Source organism: Crocodylus siamensis, chromosome 4 (assembly GCF_052110815.1).
Source record: "Crocodylus siamensis isolate JL-2025a chromosome 4, ASM5211081v1, whole genome shotgun sequence".
Lineage (NCBI taxonomy): Eukaryota > Metazoa > Chordata > Crocodylia > Crocodylidae > Crocodylus > Crocodylus siamensis.
The window spans coordinates 54,608,915-54,628,315 of NC_143398.1; the positions used below are offsets into that span (position 1 = coordinate 54,608,915).

A 19,401-nucleotide genomic window follows, 5' to 3' on the forward strand; every position below is an offset into this window, starting at 1 on the left:
CACGTGCAGCATAAAGCGAGGGAAATCTGTAAATACACATGGAAAAATAAGCTAGAACAGGGAGCATCAACTTCTCCCCACCTCATGAGTTTGATAAGTAGCACAGAGCTAGCTGGTCCAGAGGCCATATCTAGAGCACAGAACTGTGTCATCTAGCTCACAGGGCTGCCGAGTGGGCCAGAAATTTTGCAGCGAGGTGAAGATCATCAGTATTAATTGCTGTGATTTGTCCTGCCACCAAATTTCCAGCCCACAGGGAGTCCCACAGACCAGATGGCATAGCTCCAAGTCTAACCTGTGGGGTTGCCTGTGGGACTTGGAAATTTGGTGGCTGGATGAGCAGCGGGTGACTGCCACAGCCATAGGAACTGCAGCAACTAACACTGCTGCCATTTGCCCCATTGCCAAACTTCTGTCTCTGTGAGCCACGTGACACAGCTCTATGAGCCATATCCATCCCACAGATTGGGTCTTTGAGACTCCCTGAGTTAGACTATGAAATGTTGTTCTTCATGATCTGATACTGTAATGGTCCAGGGTAAAGGTTAAAAGGTCCAGGTGAGAAAGCTTGTATAAAAGCTTTATGATTATAATATATTGATTATATTTGTATATAATTTTAAAGTATATTTTATAACATTTATTTTTATATAATTGGTCTGAGTTATAAAACCAGTTAAAATAATTTTAAATTTAATATTTAAAGCAGCAGTTTTGGTTACCTTTTTGTTGAAATTACTGTTTCTTTGCATATACTTCCAACTCTGTGCACTAAAATTGGATTTAGTAACGTAAGACATGAGTTATGCCATATTATGGGAAAGAGGTAAAACTGCTTCATTACAGATAAGTATCATCCCATTATTGTCTCATAGCAAATCTTTTCTAGAGGTTGGTGTTCCTATATAACTCTGGTTTTGGAGGTCAGAGTTTCTCTAGCTCAGTTAAAAAAAAAAAAAATGCTTTTTGGAAATTGCTGTATCAGAGTTACAGGCAACAGACCAGTTTCTAGGGAAACTGAAACACTGAGACGAACATTGAGAAATCTTGCCAGTTTTCAGTATAGTACAGTGGTGCTCCACGTTCTGGCCCTGTAGGCAGATCAATGGCATGGGAGGCAGTGCACGGCTAGATTGGGCCCTGTGTTCCAGGATCTGGCTCTGTGCTGGAAGAGGGCCCCATACCACCTCCGCCTGGCCTTATGCTGCAGGATTGGGGCCCTGAGCCTCCTCTGCCTGGCCTTACACTCTGAAATCAGGGTGCCAGGGCCCATGCTGCCTCAGCCCAGCCCCACACACTGGGATTGGGTCCTGCACTGCCCTGTGTGCCCGATCAAACACGCAGGGCCATGGCCCGCAGCATTCCCCCTGTACTTGTGAGGAGCCTGTGGGCTGGATGACATTATGCTGGGGGTTGGATCTGACTTACAGGCTGGGTGTTGAGCACTCTTGGCCTAACCATATTCTGACTGTTTCAGTAAACAACATATTTAAGAAAGCCCCACACCTTTCTACTCCCAACCATAAATTAGCTAGCAGGAACAAAAAATAAGGACAAAGGAATATATTAGAGGTTTCCAGTCCTCCCCCTATCCCAGCACCTGAATCAAAAAGAAAGCAGCAGAGCTACAAGCCCAAAGGCCTCCACTCTCTACTTCCAGAAAGGGAACAGTAGCATTTTGGAGCAACCTTTATGGAATGCAGTATAAGACTGTAAAAAGTGCAGTAATCAGTCAGACCACAGGTCCATCTAACTCTGTATCCAGTATCTCACAATGGCAAAAAGTGGATGTTAAGGGGCATAGTATATATATGCAAGGCCTATAAACACTGATCAGTCCCCTGCCCCTCTTCCCTTACAGTATTCAGAGGCCTGTGAAGCCTTAATTTATAGGTTGCATCCCTAACTACAGTGTTTACTACCATAATGGACCTACCCTGCCTTAATTTCTCCAGTGTTCTTTTGAACCTGGTTTAGTTATTATCGTTTATAACATCTTTTAGTATTCAGCTCTGCAAGTAAATTACACACCTGATGAAAAATAACATCTTTATTTTTATTCTAAAACTGCTTCCTAATAATTTCAGAGTATAACCCTTAATTTTAGTATTGTAAGGCAGCAAATGCAAAATCCTTATTTACTTCCTCCATGCCATTCATGATTGTATATATCACTATCCTATTCCATCTCTGTTGTCTTGTCTATAAGCTGAAAAGTTCTAGCCTATTTAGTCTCTCCTAATACTAAGGGAGCCTCTCCATGTTCCTGACCATCTTTGTTGCCTGTCTCTATACCTTTTCTACTATTCCACATAGGGTTCAACAGCAATATCCTCCGAGGCATCATGATATTACCCTTCACTACCTCTGGATATAAACATAACATATTCTGATGTCATAGAGTGTCGATCAGCTTTTTCCTTGCTCTGCTCTTTCCACTGCACAACTTCAGTAGTCTAGCTACCTTTTTTGTGTCCGAAGTGCTTTCCATCCTCCTCCTCCAGCTGGTGTCCTTCTCATTTGAACTCCCTCTTCTTCATTTTTCCTTTCCCTTTCTTTTCTCCAGAATCCCACCTTGGCCCCAACTTTTGTCCTGAATTGCTCCCAAGTATTCCTGATACTATCTTTGTAATATAAAGAAAACAATAATAAAGCCAGCCATGTAACTAGAAGCTGTGTACAAGTCATTACCCCAGGTTTCTCTCATAGTTTCATAGTTTCTAGGGTCGGAAGGGATCTGAGCAGATCATCGAGTATGACCCCCTGCCATGGCAGGAAAGAGTACTGGGGTCAAACAACCCCAGCAAGGTATACATCTAGCCTCCTCTTAAAGACCCCCAGGGTAGGAGCCAGCACCACTTCACTTGGAAGTTGGTTCCAGATCCTAGCCACCCTGACTGTGAAGTAGCGCCTCCTGATATCTAGCCTAAATCTACCCTCTGCCAGCTTGTGACCGTTATTCCTGGTCACTCCTGGCAGTGCTCGGGGGAACAGGGACTTCCCCAGTGCCTGCTGGTCCCCCCTGAGCAGTTTGTAACAGGCCACTAGATCCCCCCTCAGCCTTCTTTTGTTGAGGCTGAACAGGTTCAGGTCCCGTAGCCTCTCCTCGTAGGGCCTGCCCTGCTGCCCCCTGATCATGTGGTTGGCCCTCCTCTAGACCCTCTCCATGTTGTCCACATCCCTCTTGAAGTGCGGCGCCCAGAACTGGACACAGTACTCCAGCTGCAGTCTGACCAGTGCCACGTAGAGGGCGAGTATCCCCTCCCTGGACCTGCTCGAGATGTATTTGTGGATGCATGACAAGGTGTGGTTGGCCTTCCTGACTGCCTCTCCACACTGCCAGCCCATGTTCATCTTGGCATCAATGATGACTCCAAGATCCTTTTCTGCCTCTGTACTGATGAGAAGGGAGTTCCCCAGCCTGTAGGTGTGGTGCCGGTTTTTCCTCCCCAGGTGCATCACCTTGCACTTGTCGGTGTTGAATCCCATCCTATTCACATCTGCCCACCCCTGTAACCTGTCTAGGTCTGATTGCAGCCTATTCCTCCCTTCTAGTGTGTCCACATCCCCCCACATCTTAGTGTCATCAGCAAATTTGAACAGGGTGCTTTTTACCCCCTCGTCCAAGTCACTGATGAAGATGTTGAACAGTGTGGGCCCAAGGACCAAGTCCTCCAGAACCCCACTGCCCACATCCCTCCAGGTTCAAAATGACCCATCCACCACTACTCTCTGGGTGCGGCCCTCCAGCCAGTTAGTGACCCATTTGGCTGTGTGGGTGTCGACACCACAGTCCCCCAGTTTCTTAATGAGAATGGGGTGAGAAGGCCTTCCGAAAGTCCAGGAAGATTATTTCCACTGCTACCCCTGCATCTAAGGATTTGGTGATTTGGTCATAGAAGGCCACCAGGTTAGTCTGACAGGACCTGCCACTAATGAACCCTTGTTGGTTGCCCCAAAGCATGATCTCCCCTGCTGGCCCCTCATGGATATGCACCAGAATAATTTTCTCGTGAAGCTTGCCCAGGATTGAGGTAAAACTAACTGGCCTATAGTTTCCCGGGTCCTCTTTCCTCCCCTTTTTGAAGATGGCAACCACATTGGCTCTCTTCCAGTCCTCTGGCACCACACCAGAGCACCACGAGTGCTCGTAAAGCTGTGCCGGGGTCCCGCAATGACCTCAGCCATTTCCCTTAGTACTCTATGGTGGACCAGCTGATTTGAAAGCATCCAGTCCTTCCAGAAGTTCCCTAACTAGTTCCTCACTAACCCTTGGCCTAGATGCGCCTCAGGGGGGCCCAGAGGGCGGTGACTGTTCCAGTCCCTGCTCAGGAAAATGAAGGCAAAGAAATCGTTAAATATGTTGGCTTTGTCATCTGGTGTGACAACCAAATGTACTAGCGTGTCCCCACATTACCCGATACCTTCTTTTTGCCCCCTATGTATTTAAAAACGGACTTCCTGTTGTCCTTGATCCGGGAAGCTAGTCCCAGTTCCATCTTCACCTTGGCCTTCCTGACTGCCCCCCTGCATCCCCGAGCAACCACAGTACAATCCTCCCTGGTGATGGCCCCTCCCTGTCATTGGCTGTGCGCCTCCCTTTTAGCTAGGAGACATTCCCAGATGCTTTTGGTGAGCCATGGGGGCTTTCGCACCCTCCTGCCCCCTTTGATCCGTGTTGGGATTACCTCCCTTTGGGCTTGGAGGATCGTCTCCTTAAGGAGCAACCACTGTTCTTGGACACCTAGCTCCCCTCCCCTCCAGGACCTCAGTGTTTCCCTGACTATTCTTCGTAGCTCATTGAAGTCCACCCTCCTGAAATCTAGGGCTGCTGCCTTGCTGTGGGCTTTGCCACCTTGCGCTGGATGGTGAATTCCAGCAGGCGATGATCACTGTCGCCCAAGTGGTCGAGCACCCACAGCCCCCTCACCAGGTTGTCACCCATGGCCAGCACCAAGTCCAACAAGGTGTCTCCCTTGGTGGGGCTGTGCATCTCCTGGGTTAGATGGAGGTCCTGTATTTCGCCCTAGGAAGCTATGTGAGCGGTGAGACCTGGCTGACTGCTCTTCCCAGCAGATGTCTGGAAAGTTCAGGTCACCCATGATGACCACGTCCTTTGACCTAACTACCTCCGTGAGCTGAGTTAAGAATTCCTGGTCTAGCTCTTCCCCTTGTTTGGGTGGTCTGTAGTAGACCCCCACCATTAAGTCTCTTTCCCCTCAACTGCCTTGTATTCTAACCCAGAGCACTTCAAAGTGCCCCTCCTCTGATACTTTGCTAATTGACGAGGATGTGTATTCCTCCATAATGTAGAGAGCCATGCCCCCACCTTTCCTCCCTGTCCTGTCCCTCCTGTATAGCCTATAGCCCAGTCATGCGTTGGGTCCCATCACGTTTCAGTGATCCCCACTATGTCTGGGTTGGTGTCAGCTAGCAGGAGGGTAAGTTCCTCCTGCTTGTTTCCCATACTATGAGCGTTTGTGTAGAGGCATTTGAGGCCTCCTGAGGATGTGTGCACTGGCCCCCTAATCTCAGCATTACCTTGGCCTCTGTCACTTACCTGTGTATATGTTCCGCTCGTCAGCCTAGGCTGGGCTGTACTTGTAGGTGTTGCTTGGTTTGGCAGTCCAATGTTTCCTCCACCCTCGTCTTCCCCTTCCCCCAGCGAGCCTAGTTTAAAGCCCGCTGGAGGAGATCCGCCAACCTAGAAGAAAACACATGCTTACCTTTAGGGGAAAGGTGGAGCCCATCACATCCAAGCATGTCTCTTGTCATGTTGTGCTGGTCATTGTCGAGGAAGCCAAAGCCTGCCTCGAGACAGTATTCCCAAAGCCACCAGTTGGTCCCTGCCATGCACGTTGCATGCCGTCTTCCACGTCCACTCACTCTCATTTGCTCTCTATTTGATTGTCTGTCTTTAGTCTATCAATTCTGTCAGGCAATGGCTCCATGTTTTTAGGCATCACCACTATATTAATAACAATAACCTCCAAATCATAAAATCATGGAAAGTTAGGGTTGGAAGGGACCTCAGGAGGTCATTGAAAACGTCCAAGGATGGAGCTTCTACTACCTCTCCAGGTAACCTGTTCCAGTGTTTTACTACCCTCATAATGAGAAAATTCTTCCTAATACCTAACCTAAACTTTCCTTGCTGCAACTTGAGACTTCATAGTTTCATAGTTTCATAGTAGCTAGAGTCGGAAGGGACCTAGGTAGATCATCTAGTCCGACCCCCTGCCTTAGCAGGAAAGAGCACCGGGGTCAGATGACCCCGGCAAGGTGCTCATCTAACTTCCTTTTAAAAATCCCCAGGCTAGGAGCCTGCACCACTTCCCCTGGAAGCTGGTTCCAGGCCCTAGCCGCCCTGACTGTGAAGTAGCGCCTCCTAATATCTAATCTAAACTTACCCTCCGCCAGTTTGTGACCGTTATTCCTGGTCACTCCTGGCAGCGCACGGGGGAACAGGGACTCCCCCAATACCTGCTGATCCCCCCTGACCAGTTTGTAGCAGGCCACAAGGTCCCCCCTTAACCTTCTCTTGTGGAGGCTAAACAGGTTCAGGTCCCGTAGCCTCTCCTCATAAGGCCTGCCCTGCTGACCCCTGATCATACGAGTGGCCCTCCTCTGAACTCTTTCCATATTGTCCACGTCCCTCTTGAAGTGTGGCGCCCAGAACTGGACGCAGTACTCCAGCTGCGGCCTGACCAGTGCCGCATAGAGGGGGAGGATCACCTCCCTGGACCTGCTCGAGATGCATCTGTGGATGCATGACAGGGTACGGTTGGCCTTCTTGACTGCCTCCCCACACTGCCGGCCCATGTTCATCGTGGAGTCAATGACGACTCCAAGATCCTTTTCCGTCTTCGTGCTGGCAAGAGGGGAGTTCCCCAACCTGTAAGTGTGGTGCCGGTTCTTCCTCCCCATGTGCAACACCTTGCACTTATCAGTGTTAAACCCCATCCTATTCTCATCCGCCCACCGTTGCAACCTGTCAAGGTCAGCTTGTAGCCTATTGCACCCTTCTAGTGCACCCACATCCCCCCACATCTTAGTGTCATCAGCAAACTTGAACAGGGTGCTTTCTACCCCGTCATCCAAGTCACTGATGAAGATGTTGAACAGTGTGGGCCCGAGGACCGAGCCCTGCGGAACCCCACTGCCCACATCCTTCCAGGTCGAGAAGAACCCATCCACTACCACCCTCTGGGTGCGGCCCTCCAACCAGTTGGCGACCCATTTGACCGTGTGGGCATCGACACCACAGTCTCCCAGCTTTTTGATGAGGACAGGGTGAGAGACAGTGTCGAAAGCCTTCCGGAAGTCCAAAAAGACTACATCCACAGCAACCCCTGCGTCTAATGATTTGGTGACCTGATCGTAAAAGGCCACCAGGTTGGTCTGACAAGACCTGCCACTGATGAACCCATGTTGGTTGCCCCTGAGCATGCATTCCCCCGCAAGGCCCTCCTGGATGCGTGCCAGGATAATTTTTTCAAAGAGCTTACCCGGGATTGAGGTCAGACTAACTGGCCTGTAATTTCCCGGGTCCTCTTTTTTTCTCTTTTTGAAGATAGGGACCACATTGGCCCTCTTCCAGTCCTCCGGCACCTCGCCAGAGCACCACGAGTGCTCATAGAGCCGCGCCAGGGGTCCCGCAATGACCTCGGCCAGTTCCTGTAGAACCCTAGGGTGTAGATCGTCCGGACCAGCGGACTTGAACACGTCCAGCCTCTCCAGAAGTACCCTAACTAACTCCTCGCTAACCCCTGGCCCAGGCGCGTCTCTCTCGGGGCCCGAGGGGGGCCCAGCAGGGAGGTGGCTGAACTGGTCCCTACTTAGGAAGACAGAGGCAAAGAAATCGTTAAATATGTTAGCTTTGTCATCTGGCGTGATGACTAAGTTGCCCATCGTGTCCTGCAGGGGCCCCACATTACCCGGGACCCTCTTTTTACCCCCTATGTATTTGAAGAAGGACTTCTTATTGTCCTTAATCCGGGAAGCTAGACCTATCTCCAACTCTGCCTTGGCCCTCCTGACTGCCCCCCTACATCCTCGGGCGACTGTAACATAGTCCTTCTTGGTGATGACCCCATCTCTCCATTGGGTATATGCCTCCCTTTTAGCAAGGAGACATTCCCGGATGCTCTTAGTGAGCCATGGGGGTTTATGTGCCCTCCTGCTCCCTTTGACCCTTGTTGGGATTACCTCCCTTTGGGCATGGAGGATCGTCTCCTTAAGGAGCAACCACTCACCTTCGACATCTGATTCCCTTCCCCTCTGGGTCCTCAGCGCTTCCCCAACGATCCTCCTTAGCTTGTTGAAGTCAGCCCTCCTAAAGTCTAGGGCTGTTGCCTTGCTGCAGCCCTTTGCCACCTTACGCTGGATGGTGAATTCCAGCAAGCGATGATCACTGTCTCCCAGGTGGCCCATCACCCGCAGCCCCCTCACCAGGTCATCACCCGTGGCCAGCACCAGGTCCAAGAAGGCGTCTCCCCTGGTGGGACTGTGCACCTCCTGGGTTAGATGGAGGTCCTGCACTCTGGCTAAGAACCGACATGAATGATCAGACTTGGCTGACTGCTCCTCCCAGCAGATGTCTGGGAAGTTCAGGTCCCCCATGATGACCACATCCTTAGCCCTCACTGCCTCTGTAAGCTGACCTAAGAATTCCTGGTCGAGCTCTTCTCCCTGGTTGGGAGGTCTATAGTAGACTCCGACCGTTAAGTCTCTCTCCCCTGGACTGCCTTTTACTCTAACCCAGAGCACCTCAGAGTGCCCCCCCTCTACCCCCTTGCTAATTAACGAGGAAGTATATTCCTCCTTGATGTAGAGTGCTACTCCTCCACCTTTCCTTCCTATCCTGTCCTTCCTGTATAGCCTATAGCCCTTGACACTCACCGCCCAGTCATGCGATGAGTCCCACCACGTTTCTGCGATCCCTACTATGTCAGGGCTGGTGACAGCTAGGAGGAGGGCGAGTTCCTCCTGCTTCTTCCCCATACTTCGAGCATTCGTGTAGAGGCATTTGAGGCCTCCAACGGTTGTGCCCGCTGACCCCCTAGTCTCAGCAATGCCCCGTCCCCCATCGCTTACCTGTTTCTCCCTTTTGACCATTGGTCTGGGCTCACTGGCTGTTGCTGGGCCTGGTAGTTCATCGTCTCCTCCGCCCTCATCTTCCCCCTCCCCCGACGAGCCTAGTTTAAAGCCCGCCGAAGGAGGTTCACCAACCTGGAAGAGAACACACGCTTACCTTTAGGGGAAAGGTGGAGCCCATCCCATCCCAGCATGTCTCTCATCACGATGTGCCGGTCATGGCTGAGGAAGCCAAAGCCCGCCTCGAAGCACCATTCCTGTAGCCTCCAGTTGGTCTCTGCTATGCACATCTCGTGACGTCTGCCTCGACCGCTCACTGGCAGGATGGAAGAGAAGACCGCCTGTGCGCCCATCTCCCTCAGCACGCCTCCCAGAGCATGGTAGTCCTCCATCAGGCGATCAGGGGCTCTCCTGGCCGCATCGTTAGTACCCACATGGACAAGGACCATGGGGTAATAATCGGTGGGCTGGATGATGGACTGGAGCATTCCCTTCACATCCTGAATCTTCGCTCCGGGCAGGCAGTAGACCTCACGTGCTGAGGGATCCTGGCGACAGATGGGGCCCTCCGTACCTCTCAGGATGGAGTCACCAATCACGATGACGCGACGCTTCCTCCTCTTAGGCCTCTTGACTCCCGCCGCCCGCACAGGACATTGTGTGCACAAAGTCTCCTCCCTGGAATCTTCCACTGCTTCCTCCTCCTCCAGGGCTGCCAGGACCTCATATCTGTTCTCCAGATGGACAGGAGAAACTGGTGCCGCAACATGGTTAATAGCCCTGGCGCGGGAGACCGTCTGCCACTCAGCAGTGGAGGGCTCATCCCGGGCTGCCCTCTCCTCTGTCGTACCACCCTGCAGAGAAAGAAAATACCTATCAATTTCCTCCTCTGCCTCACGGATTCCCCTCAGCCTGCTAACCTCCTCCAGGAGCTCCTGCACCCGCTCCTCCAGGGTCCTAAGGCGGATATCTACAGGACAGGTGCAGGAGTCCCCAGTCCCTGCCCCCCCAGACCTTGCCGGGCAGTTCCCGCAGGCCAGGGGGTTGGAGGACGGCAGCCCCCCCGAGGGCTCTGTCTGGGTGGAGGCCTCGGACAAGCCCCGGGAAGGCCGCGCCCCCCGGGCAGGGGCCCTGGCAGAACTCTGTGTCGACACCATCGCAGGAGTTGCTGCCCTTACTAGCAGAGCAGGGGTCAGCCTCTGGGCCCTGCCTGCTCGCCCGCCGGCGCGAACGCCGCCGCAAACGCCGGCACGCTCTTACAGACCGCGCCTGTTTGCGCGGCTCAGGAGCGCGGCTCCCTACCGGCTCGGCTAAGAGGGACCCGGGGGGCTTCCCCTCCGGATCCGGCTCAGCTGCGCCGGCCCCTCAGTCCCTCAGCCCCACTTACCTTAGGGGGATCAGCTGCTGCTGCCCCCTCAGCTGCTCCGCTCGCCGCCGCCGCTGCTACTGCTGCACTCTCCTCCGCTCCGGGTCCAGAAAGGAGGCACACATGTGGGAAGGACACACGTGCGCCTGTGTCCCTCTTCTCCCCCCTGCTCCTGACCTCCAAGTGGCGGAAGCTACGTCAAACCGCCGTTTATAAAGGAGGCGGTTTGAATTACCCGCCGCTGCCTTACCCACCAATCAGGCGCTCCGGTGTCACCGGAAGTGCCTGTCAATGATCCCGCCCCCTGAGCACCCCCACTGGGGGGATCTGGTGAGACTGGAGCCTGCTCCCCTAGGCTAGTCCCGGGGGGCACTCCCTGGCTTGGGGGACAACCCCCTAGCCCTCACCTGTTTGCGCGCTCTGTTCGCGCGGCTCGGGAGCGTGGCTCCCTACCGGCTCGGCTAAGAGGGACCCGGGGGGCTTCCCCTCCGGATCCGGCTCAGCTGCACCGGCCCCTCAGTCCCTCAGCCCCACTTACCTTAGGGGGATCAGCTGCTGCTGCCCCCTCAGCTGCTCCGCTCGCCGCCGCCGCTGCTACTGCTGCACTCTCCTCCGCTCCGGGTCCAGAAAGGAGGCACACGTGTGGGAAGGACACACGTGCGCCTGTGTCCCTCTTCTCCCCCCTGCTCCTGACCTCCAAATTGGTTCTTGTTCTGTCATCTGCCACCACTGAGAACAGTCTAGCTCAGGGACGGACAATTATTTTGGGCTTAGGGCTGCTTATCCAGTTTTGACAAGCTGTTGAAGGCCGCATGGGTAGTCCCACCCCTTCACAGGTGCCCTGTCTCCTGGACACCATCTTGGGACCAATGTCCCAATGTCTTGGGACCAATGTCCCAGGGCCAGCACTGGTGGGGCCCAGAGCAGCGCACAGGCTGGCAGGGGTCTGTGGAGCCAGGCTGGGCTACACTAGCAGGGAGAGGGGAGAGCTGGCCCGGCTCCATAGAGCCCCTGTCGGCCAGGACCCTCTACCCTGCTGCCCTGCTCTGGGTCCTGCTGGTTTTGGCCGTGGGACACAGTGGTGCAGGCCCCGTGAACCCACTCACTCTCAGTGCCCCCCAGCCCTATGCTACAGGAAGGGGGCAGCATGCAGCCCTGACCCCCTGCTCACTGGTGCTGAGCATGAGGAAAAGGGGCCCCTCCACCCCATGGCCAGTGCTCCCTGCTGCAGCGCGAGGCTGCCCTGAGCAGGCACAGGTAGCCCCATGTGGGCTGCGAGTGGCTGCAGTGCAGGGCGCCGGCCATGGGGCAGGCGAGGGGCCACTTTTCCCTTCACTCAGCGCCAGCTTGGAACCTACCCTTGCTGCCAGCCTGGGCCCTACGTTGGCTTCGGGCTTACCCATTGGGGCGGGAGCAGCTGCTCAGCATGGAGGAAAGCAGCGCCTCTGCTTGCCACGCCGGTGTAGTGTTTGCTGCTGCCACCTGCCCAGAGCTCATGTGCTGGCCAGCACAGAGGCGGCGATGGCAAACACTGTCCAGCGTGGCAAGCAGGGGGGTCACTTTCCTCCCCACTGAGCAGCTGCTCCCACCGTGGCGCAGCTCCAACAGGCAAGGCTAACGTGGGGCCCAGGCTGGCTGAAGGGGCGGATTACAAGCTGGTGCTGGGTGCAGTGAAAAGTGGCCCCTCGCCTGTCCTGTGCCCGGTGCCCCATGATGCACCTGCTCGCAGCCCACATGGGGCTGCCTCTCCTTGCTCAGGACAGCCCCACGCTGGCTGCGAGCAACTGCAACAGGGAGCGCGGGTCATGGGACGGGGGAAGGGCCACTTTTCCCTGGGCTGCTTTTCCCTAGGCTGCTTACCTGCCCTTCCCCCTCCCTACCCCCCACCCTTACCTGAGTTTCTGATGCTGGTGCAGCCACATAGTCCCAGACCAGCTGTGGCTTCTGGCTGGGGGGGCGTGACAGGGTGGGCCCTGCTGTTGCAGGAGCCCACCAGGGCTTCCCCTGGGTCCTGCTGCCCCCTAGCTCCTATCATTTTTGGCAGATAAATATTAATTGTCTAAATTTTTTAGGGGCCCTGCAGGCTGGATAGAATGGCCTCATGGGCCAGATTCTGCCCACAGGCCATATTTTGCACACCCCTGGTCTAGCTCCATTCTCTTTCAACCTTCCCTTCAGGTAGTTGAAGGCTGCTATTAAATCCTCTCTGTCTCCTCTTCTCTAGCATAAATAAGTCCAGTTCCTTCAGTCTTTCCTCATAAGTGATGTCCCCCAGCCCCCTCACCATTTTTGTTGCCCTCTGCTGGACTCTCTCCAATTTATCTACATCCTTTCTGTTGTGGGGGACTCAAAACTGAACACAGTACTCCAGATGTGGCCTTACCAGTGCTGAATAGAGGGGGATAATCACTTCCTTTGACCTACTGGCAAGACACCTACCGGTGCAGCCCAGTACGCCTTTGGCCTTCTTGGCAACAAGGGCACACTACTGGCTTATATTCAGCTTTTTGTTCACTGTAAACCCCAGGTCCTTTTCTGCAAAGCTGATGCCCAGCCAGTCAGCTCCCAGCCTGTAGTGGTGCATGGGATTGTTCCGTGCTAAGTGCAGGAATTTGCACTTCTCCTTGTTGAACCTGATGAGATTCCTTTTGGTCCAATCCTGCAATTTGTCTAGATCTGAATCCTAGCTCTACCCTCCAGCATATCTACTACTCCCCCCCCTGCTTGGTGTCATCTGCAAACTTACTGAGGATGCAGGTGCACTGTATGCTATCTTCCACGTCTTTCATGAAGACCTTGAACAAAAATGACCCATGAGGCACTCCACTGGGTACCAGATGTCAGCTAGACATTGAGCCATTGATTACTACTCTCAGAGCCCGATGCTCCAACCAGTTTTCTATTCACTTTACAATCCATTCATCCAGTCCATACTTCCTTTGCTTGCCTGAGAGAATTTTGTGGGAGACTATCAAAAGCCTTGCTAAAATCAAGGTACATCACATCCACTGGTCTCCCCTCCACAGAGCCAGTCACTTTGTCATAGAATGCAATCAAGCAAGTCCAGCATGACTTGTCCCTGGTGAATCCATGCTGACTGTTCCTAATCACCATTTTCTCTTATTTGGACATTTCTTGTCTCAGTCCCTAGTTCCTGTGGGGCTCTGTTTCATATAGCACATGAGGGTGGATGTTAAGGTGGCTGACTTTCTGTTTTATCAGTCTCTCTAAATGGTTAGGGCTAATACTTGAGGGCATCTTTATACCACCTGTAACAGACCAATGGGATCCTTATGGCAGTCACTCATCATCAAAATACCATTTTTCCTTTTCTCTGTGCCTGTGATATACCCCTTCCATACAGGTTTGACAGTGATAGCAGCTCTGCTGGATACCAGTAGTCAGACATTTCCTTATAAAGGGCAGTACTCACTTCCCCAAGGGGAATAGCATATGAGACCTTTTGCACTGTTTCAGTAGTGCAAAGTAGTCATAGTCTGAGCCACATACTGGCCTTTATCCCAAAATTTAACTAGAGTTATGTAAAACATTGTCAGACAACAGATAGTCATTTGAAAGTTCACTGACTTCAGGTAACATAAAAATTAAAGACAAATATGAGGCAAAATGCTTTAGACCAGGAGTCAGCAACGTATGGTCCATGTGCCATATCTAGCCCTTGGAGCTTTGGATGTGGAGACATGATGGTTTCCATGACATGTGGCAACAGGGAGCTTTGCTTGTGGGCTGTAGCTGTGTGGAGGGGGGAATAGGACATAGTGGCCAGATCCTAGTGCTGGTCTGCCTCAGATCTGAGCTGGGTCATTCTGGCCCCTGGGTGGAAAACATTTCCACCCTTTGCTTCAGACCTTTCCTTTATCCTACACACCTATAAATGGCTCAAACCAGGCAGGTTCCATGTTCATGACAGCAGACAGGAGTCTCTTTGCCTTTTCTGTTACGCCTGAAGATTTTTATTACTATGATGTTTCTAAGGTGCTACTGCACTGATATTCGAGCACCAGAAACAGTCACAATAAAAGCATGTTAATATGATATAATACTGTATCAATAAGAATCTATAAATAATTATTTATATGCCATTAATAGGTATGCCAAATAAAAATATAAAGTGACCTTTACATTTCTCTGCATGGGCTGATTTGAGAACCATGCTTGAGATACTGGTTTTTGTTAGGCTCTCTTATTTAATTTTGGGGAGGGGGTTGGAAGTGGGGGTTAATAAAAATGTATTACTGCCTTCAGAGAATTTCATCCACAAATTATCCTGTTGCTCTGTTGCCTGGGGAAAGATTACAGTTTTGACATAATTTAATTGTTGTTGGTAGATTTTGTCATTGAATATGAAGATGTAATGCATGAACCAGGGGTATGGCATTACCAGACGGAAGTTCCTGGAACTCAGACAACTGCACAATTAAAGCTATCGCCATATGTTAACTATTCATTTCGAGTTGTAGCTGTCAATGAGATTGGTAGAAGTCAGCCAAGCGAACCGTCTGAACAATACCTGACAAAAGCTGCAAGTAAGTAAATATTATAATTTATCAGTAATCATTTTATTCTTTAGATGGCTTTGAATTATCCAGAATTCAAAGAATATTCATATGGAAATATTTAACTTCTAGACCCAGATGAAAATCCTTCTGGCATTCAAGGGATTGGCTCGGAACCTGATAACTTGGTGATTACCTGGGAGGTAAGGTTTTTAGCCTCTAAGTACCATTGTCTAGAGATGTAACAATGAATAAACTAAATAAAGCCATGGTTGGAGTGTATTTGAGATTAAACAGAAATCTGTTATGTTGTCCAGGCTTTTGCTGCTTGTGATGTGGATCAGGTACAGACATTCAATTTCTACTGGGAAAATCACCACAAGGGTACAGGCTTGGGAGTAGGATTCGAGGACCCTGCTTCCAGTCACCAACTATTAAATCACCACCCCACCATTCTGCTGGGTAACAGAGAAGCCAGGTGGAGTCAGGCGCAGGACCCATGCTGACAAGGTTTTTCCCAAGTTCTGCTTCCAGCTGCTGGATTATTAATTGCAATCCTACTGCACTGCTCAGGACCAGCTTGGAAAATTGTGGGGTGAGGCAGGCTGCTATGCCTTTGCCACAGTGTCTGAATTCCCACATATGCACACCCTCCCTGCAATCCTTCAGAGCAGCCCAGAGGTGTGCAAGGATCAAGGACCATTCTCCTTCTGGGGAGAACTGGGAGGGTTTCCACCTTAAGAGAATGCCTCACTCCTGCCAATGAGTTGAATGGTGGGATGGAAGAGCATTTTCCCAGGGTGAGTGCCCTCCCAGGGCTGTATGTACTGCTGCTTTTCAGTAACTAGCAAATGGCAGTTGACAGCCCATCCCTTTCCCAGGCAGGGGAACAGGCAGGCTGTCAATTAGCAAGGTCCCCTAAGGGCAGGGGTGGCAGGAGCAGCTCTATAGTGATTCCTAGTTGGAGCTTGTCTGTGAAACTCTTGAACCTTGGGGCTGAGGGAATGTCTGTCCAGCTCCTCAGCTATTTTTCTACCAGAAGAAATTTCTTCCAGTAGAAATGAATGTCTATATGCAGCTGTAGCAGGGGGCGGGGAATGAGAATAAACTGTCACAATGAGAGAGATTTTGAAGGGACCATGGTTGATTATTAGTTTCTCTATCATACTATTGACTTATTAACTTATTATGTCCAAAGTGTTTACATGCATTATTATAAGATTTAAATAGGTATGTATTGGTCTGGATCTACTAGGGTCATAATTTTCAAATAGGTTCAGATTTAAATCATAACACTTCATTTAGCTTTATTATAAACAAATGATCACTATGCCTTCTGCTCATGGCATCATATTACCATCATTCTTGTGACAGGAATTCTTGTTCTGTTGCAAAACTCAGATCCCTAACAGTACTATTTTGTAAAATCAGCTTCCCATCGGCTTTTTATAATAGCTTTCTTCAGCTTCAAATAAGTACTGTCATCAAGAATGCAGGAGCACTGTTAAATTTTCTGACTAAAAAAATCGGTGTTAGGCTCTCTGCTTTTCAAAATATGGGACATTGCATCTGTTTGATAAACTAGTGACTCACATAAGCTTAAATGAAATAGAAGTCTACCTTGGAAATTTCAGTAGTGTAACACTGGCATAAAACTGAGTAAATGCAGTGGTAAATTACATTGCCTTTTCATTACAGATCCAGAGGTTTCTTATGACCCTGGATCTATCTTCTTTACAAGTGTTGTAGAACAATTTTGAAATACTAACTTTCTTTCTTTTTTTTAATTTTAGCCTTTAAAAGGTTTTCAGTCCAATGGACCAGGGCTCCAATACAAAGTCAGTTGGCGTCAGAAAGATGCTGATGATGAGTGGACTTCTGTTATTGTTGCAAATGTTTCTAAATATATTGTGTCTGGTACACCAACCTTTGTTCCATATGAGATAAAAGTACAGTCTTTAAATGATCTGGGATATGCGCCAGAGCCATCAGAGGTGATTGGACATTCTGGAGAAGACTGTAAGTTTCATAGATTAACACTGTGTATTAATTAAAAAGCTCAAGTCTCAGTAGAATTTAAACATCGTTAAAAATGTGTGGGTTAGAGGAGAATTTTTCTTGTTTCTGTACTAAGCATAGATTGATCAGTCCATACCTCTTGAAAATAGTAAAAGCCTTCATATACCTTGGTAGTCTTGAAGCCCCCTTTTGACATGAAGTTGTCAAATTAAGTAGATCTCAAAGTGCGACTTGTATCCTCTAATTCTGACCAGGGTTTTGTTGCATCTCTCCCCACAGTACCAATGGTTGCTCCCAACAATGTGCAGGTCCATGTTATTAACAGCACACTAGCAAAGGTGCATTGGGACCCAGTTCCCCTAAAAACAGTCCGAGGGCACCTTCAAGGATACAGAGTAAGTAATTACAGAAGCTATTTTAACCCTTCTTTTTATAAGTAAAATGCTATTGAAGTAGGTGTCTGGTTGTGAAAAGCAACTGATGTAGTAAAAAAGTTGTTTCTCAACACCACCATAAGTGGTGAGGGTGACCAATAGACAGAGTATACTTGATAACAGCAACAGTATAGTTAATATGTGGCACTGCAGCTGAGCTGATTAATAATTCTGAGAACAGGGTATATCAGACTAGGTTACACACCACACTAACACAGTCATACTGTTTCCACTATGCCAGCGGTAGGCTACCCTGAGCACAGGTGCCAGTGTGTGGTGCACAGAGGCATTTTGTTTGGCATGCACACCTTGGGGAAGGGGCTGGAGCTGCACTGCCACAACAAGGATCCCCTGCTGTCTGTCCCTAGTATGCCAACATCTTACATGTCGAGGTGTTTTTGGCACTACCCAAAAATGTTTCTGCCCCCTGCACTATGTTATTCCTTTTTATTTATTTATTATTGCAATTTGTATGGCTCGTTCCAGCAAAGTCTCAGGGTAGCTTGTGGTAAGAAAATAGAATAACTTTTAAAACAGGAGAGCAACAAGAGAAAAGTAAGCAACAAAAGAAGAAAACAACTTAAAAGGGTACTAGAATATGAATATAAAACAGTGACCCATCAAGCAATATTGTTGCTTGGATTTATTTGCCTAGTGCCTGCCCAGATAGGAAGTTCTCAGAGCACTTCTGAAAGATGCCAGGGCTCAGACTTGCAAGAGGATCCTTGAGAGGGAGGGAGTTCCAGATCTGGGGAGCACTGGCAAGAATGACCGCCCACATTTTTTTTGCCATGCAGACTTGATGGTACTTGCAGGAGGTTGCTCTTGGCTGGCCTCAGGGAATGTAGTGTGGTAAAAGAAAGAAAGTAAGAAAGAAGGTGTTCTCTCTCTTTGTACAGTGATACAAGTTAACTACATTACTGTAATTTTAATTCTGGAGGAAATGGGGTTAAAGGTTAAGGTTGCCATGATTGTTTTTTTCTATACTTTTTTTCATCAAAGGAGCATGCAGAAGTAACTGTTACTTTGTAACATTTTATTCTGGTGCATAACAGTTGCATCTGACTACTGCACCCATAACTATTTCACAGATACAGAATGTACAGACTGTATTTCAAATGTCATAGTTATTTTTATAATTCTCAAAGCAAATTCATGATCTTTTATCAAAAATATTAATACCATACTAGTACCAAATTCAAGTGTCCTATAATAATGTCATCATGGATTTCAAAGCCTGGGGTTAGCTAATGTGTATTATCATGTTAGGGATGTATACATGAGTTGCTGGGGAGATTGGGCACAAGTGTCACAAGACTAAAAGCCAGTCAGTAAAGCAAGCTGTAGTCTAAATAAGACTACAGAGGTCATCCTCAAACACCTGCACGTGGGTAAGGCAGACATAACTCTTAATATGCTTGGGAGCTCTTAATAATTTTGGTTTAAAAAAGGTACTGAAAAAAGCATTAAAAGCATTTTGATTGACATTGCTGCTCTTCTTTTGCTTTAATATATTTTCCTGATTTATTTCCTTATTTTTCAACCATTTTTCAGCGCAAGGATGCTGATACATGTCATGCTGTGGATGCTTTAATTAGAGCAGCTCTCGTAGCCACTCTAATTAAAGTGCCCCCTCCACCTGCCTCCTGGAGTATGTGTACACTGCCTCCATAGCACCTCTAGGAGCACCATTGAAGTGCACATCTTGCAAACAAATTCCTCAGTGCCTCCCAAAACCTGGCAATTAGGCAGTATGGCTGATTTATCATAGCTGGGAGCACTCATCCAGAGCTACGCTCAGGCTTTGTCTCAGGTGTAGTGCATGGCTTGTGCTCAGGCTCTATTCAAGACTTAATTCACTCAGGTTTTGAGGTGTGCTGATCAGAAACATGTGCGCAGACAGGGTGTGCTTCTCAGAAGGTCAGACATACCCTAACAGTCTAACCTTGTGCAGTAATACAATCTTGGT

General features: G+C 49.6%; 1 protein-coding gene across 30 annotated transcripts in view; it reads left to right on the forward strand.

The window, feature by feature from the left end:
- Nucleotides 1-19,401, forward strand: part of NRCAM (neuronal cell adhesion molecule) — a 250,160-nt gene that overhangs the window by 183,839 nt on the left and 46,920 nt on the right. For all 30 annotated transcript variants that reach the window (XR_016441757.1, XM_090042304.1, XM_090042305.1 and 27 more), the window contains 4 exons: nt 14,812-15,009; nt 15,112-15,182; nt 16,773-16,998; nt 17,278-17,393. Coding sequence is in view for 29 of the 30 variants with exons in the window: in XM_090042304.1 (XP_089898430.1) it covers nt 14,812-15,009; nt 15,112-15,182; nt 16,773-16,998; nt 17,278-17,393 (611 nt within the window). In the remaining variant the exon portion in view is untranslated. The remainder of the gene's footprint in view (nt 1-14,811; nt 15,010-15,111; nt 15,183-16,772; nt 16,999-17,277; nt 17,394-19,401) is intronic.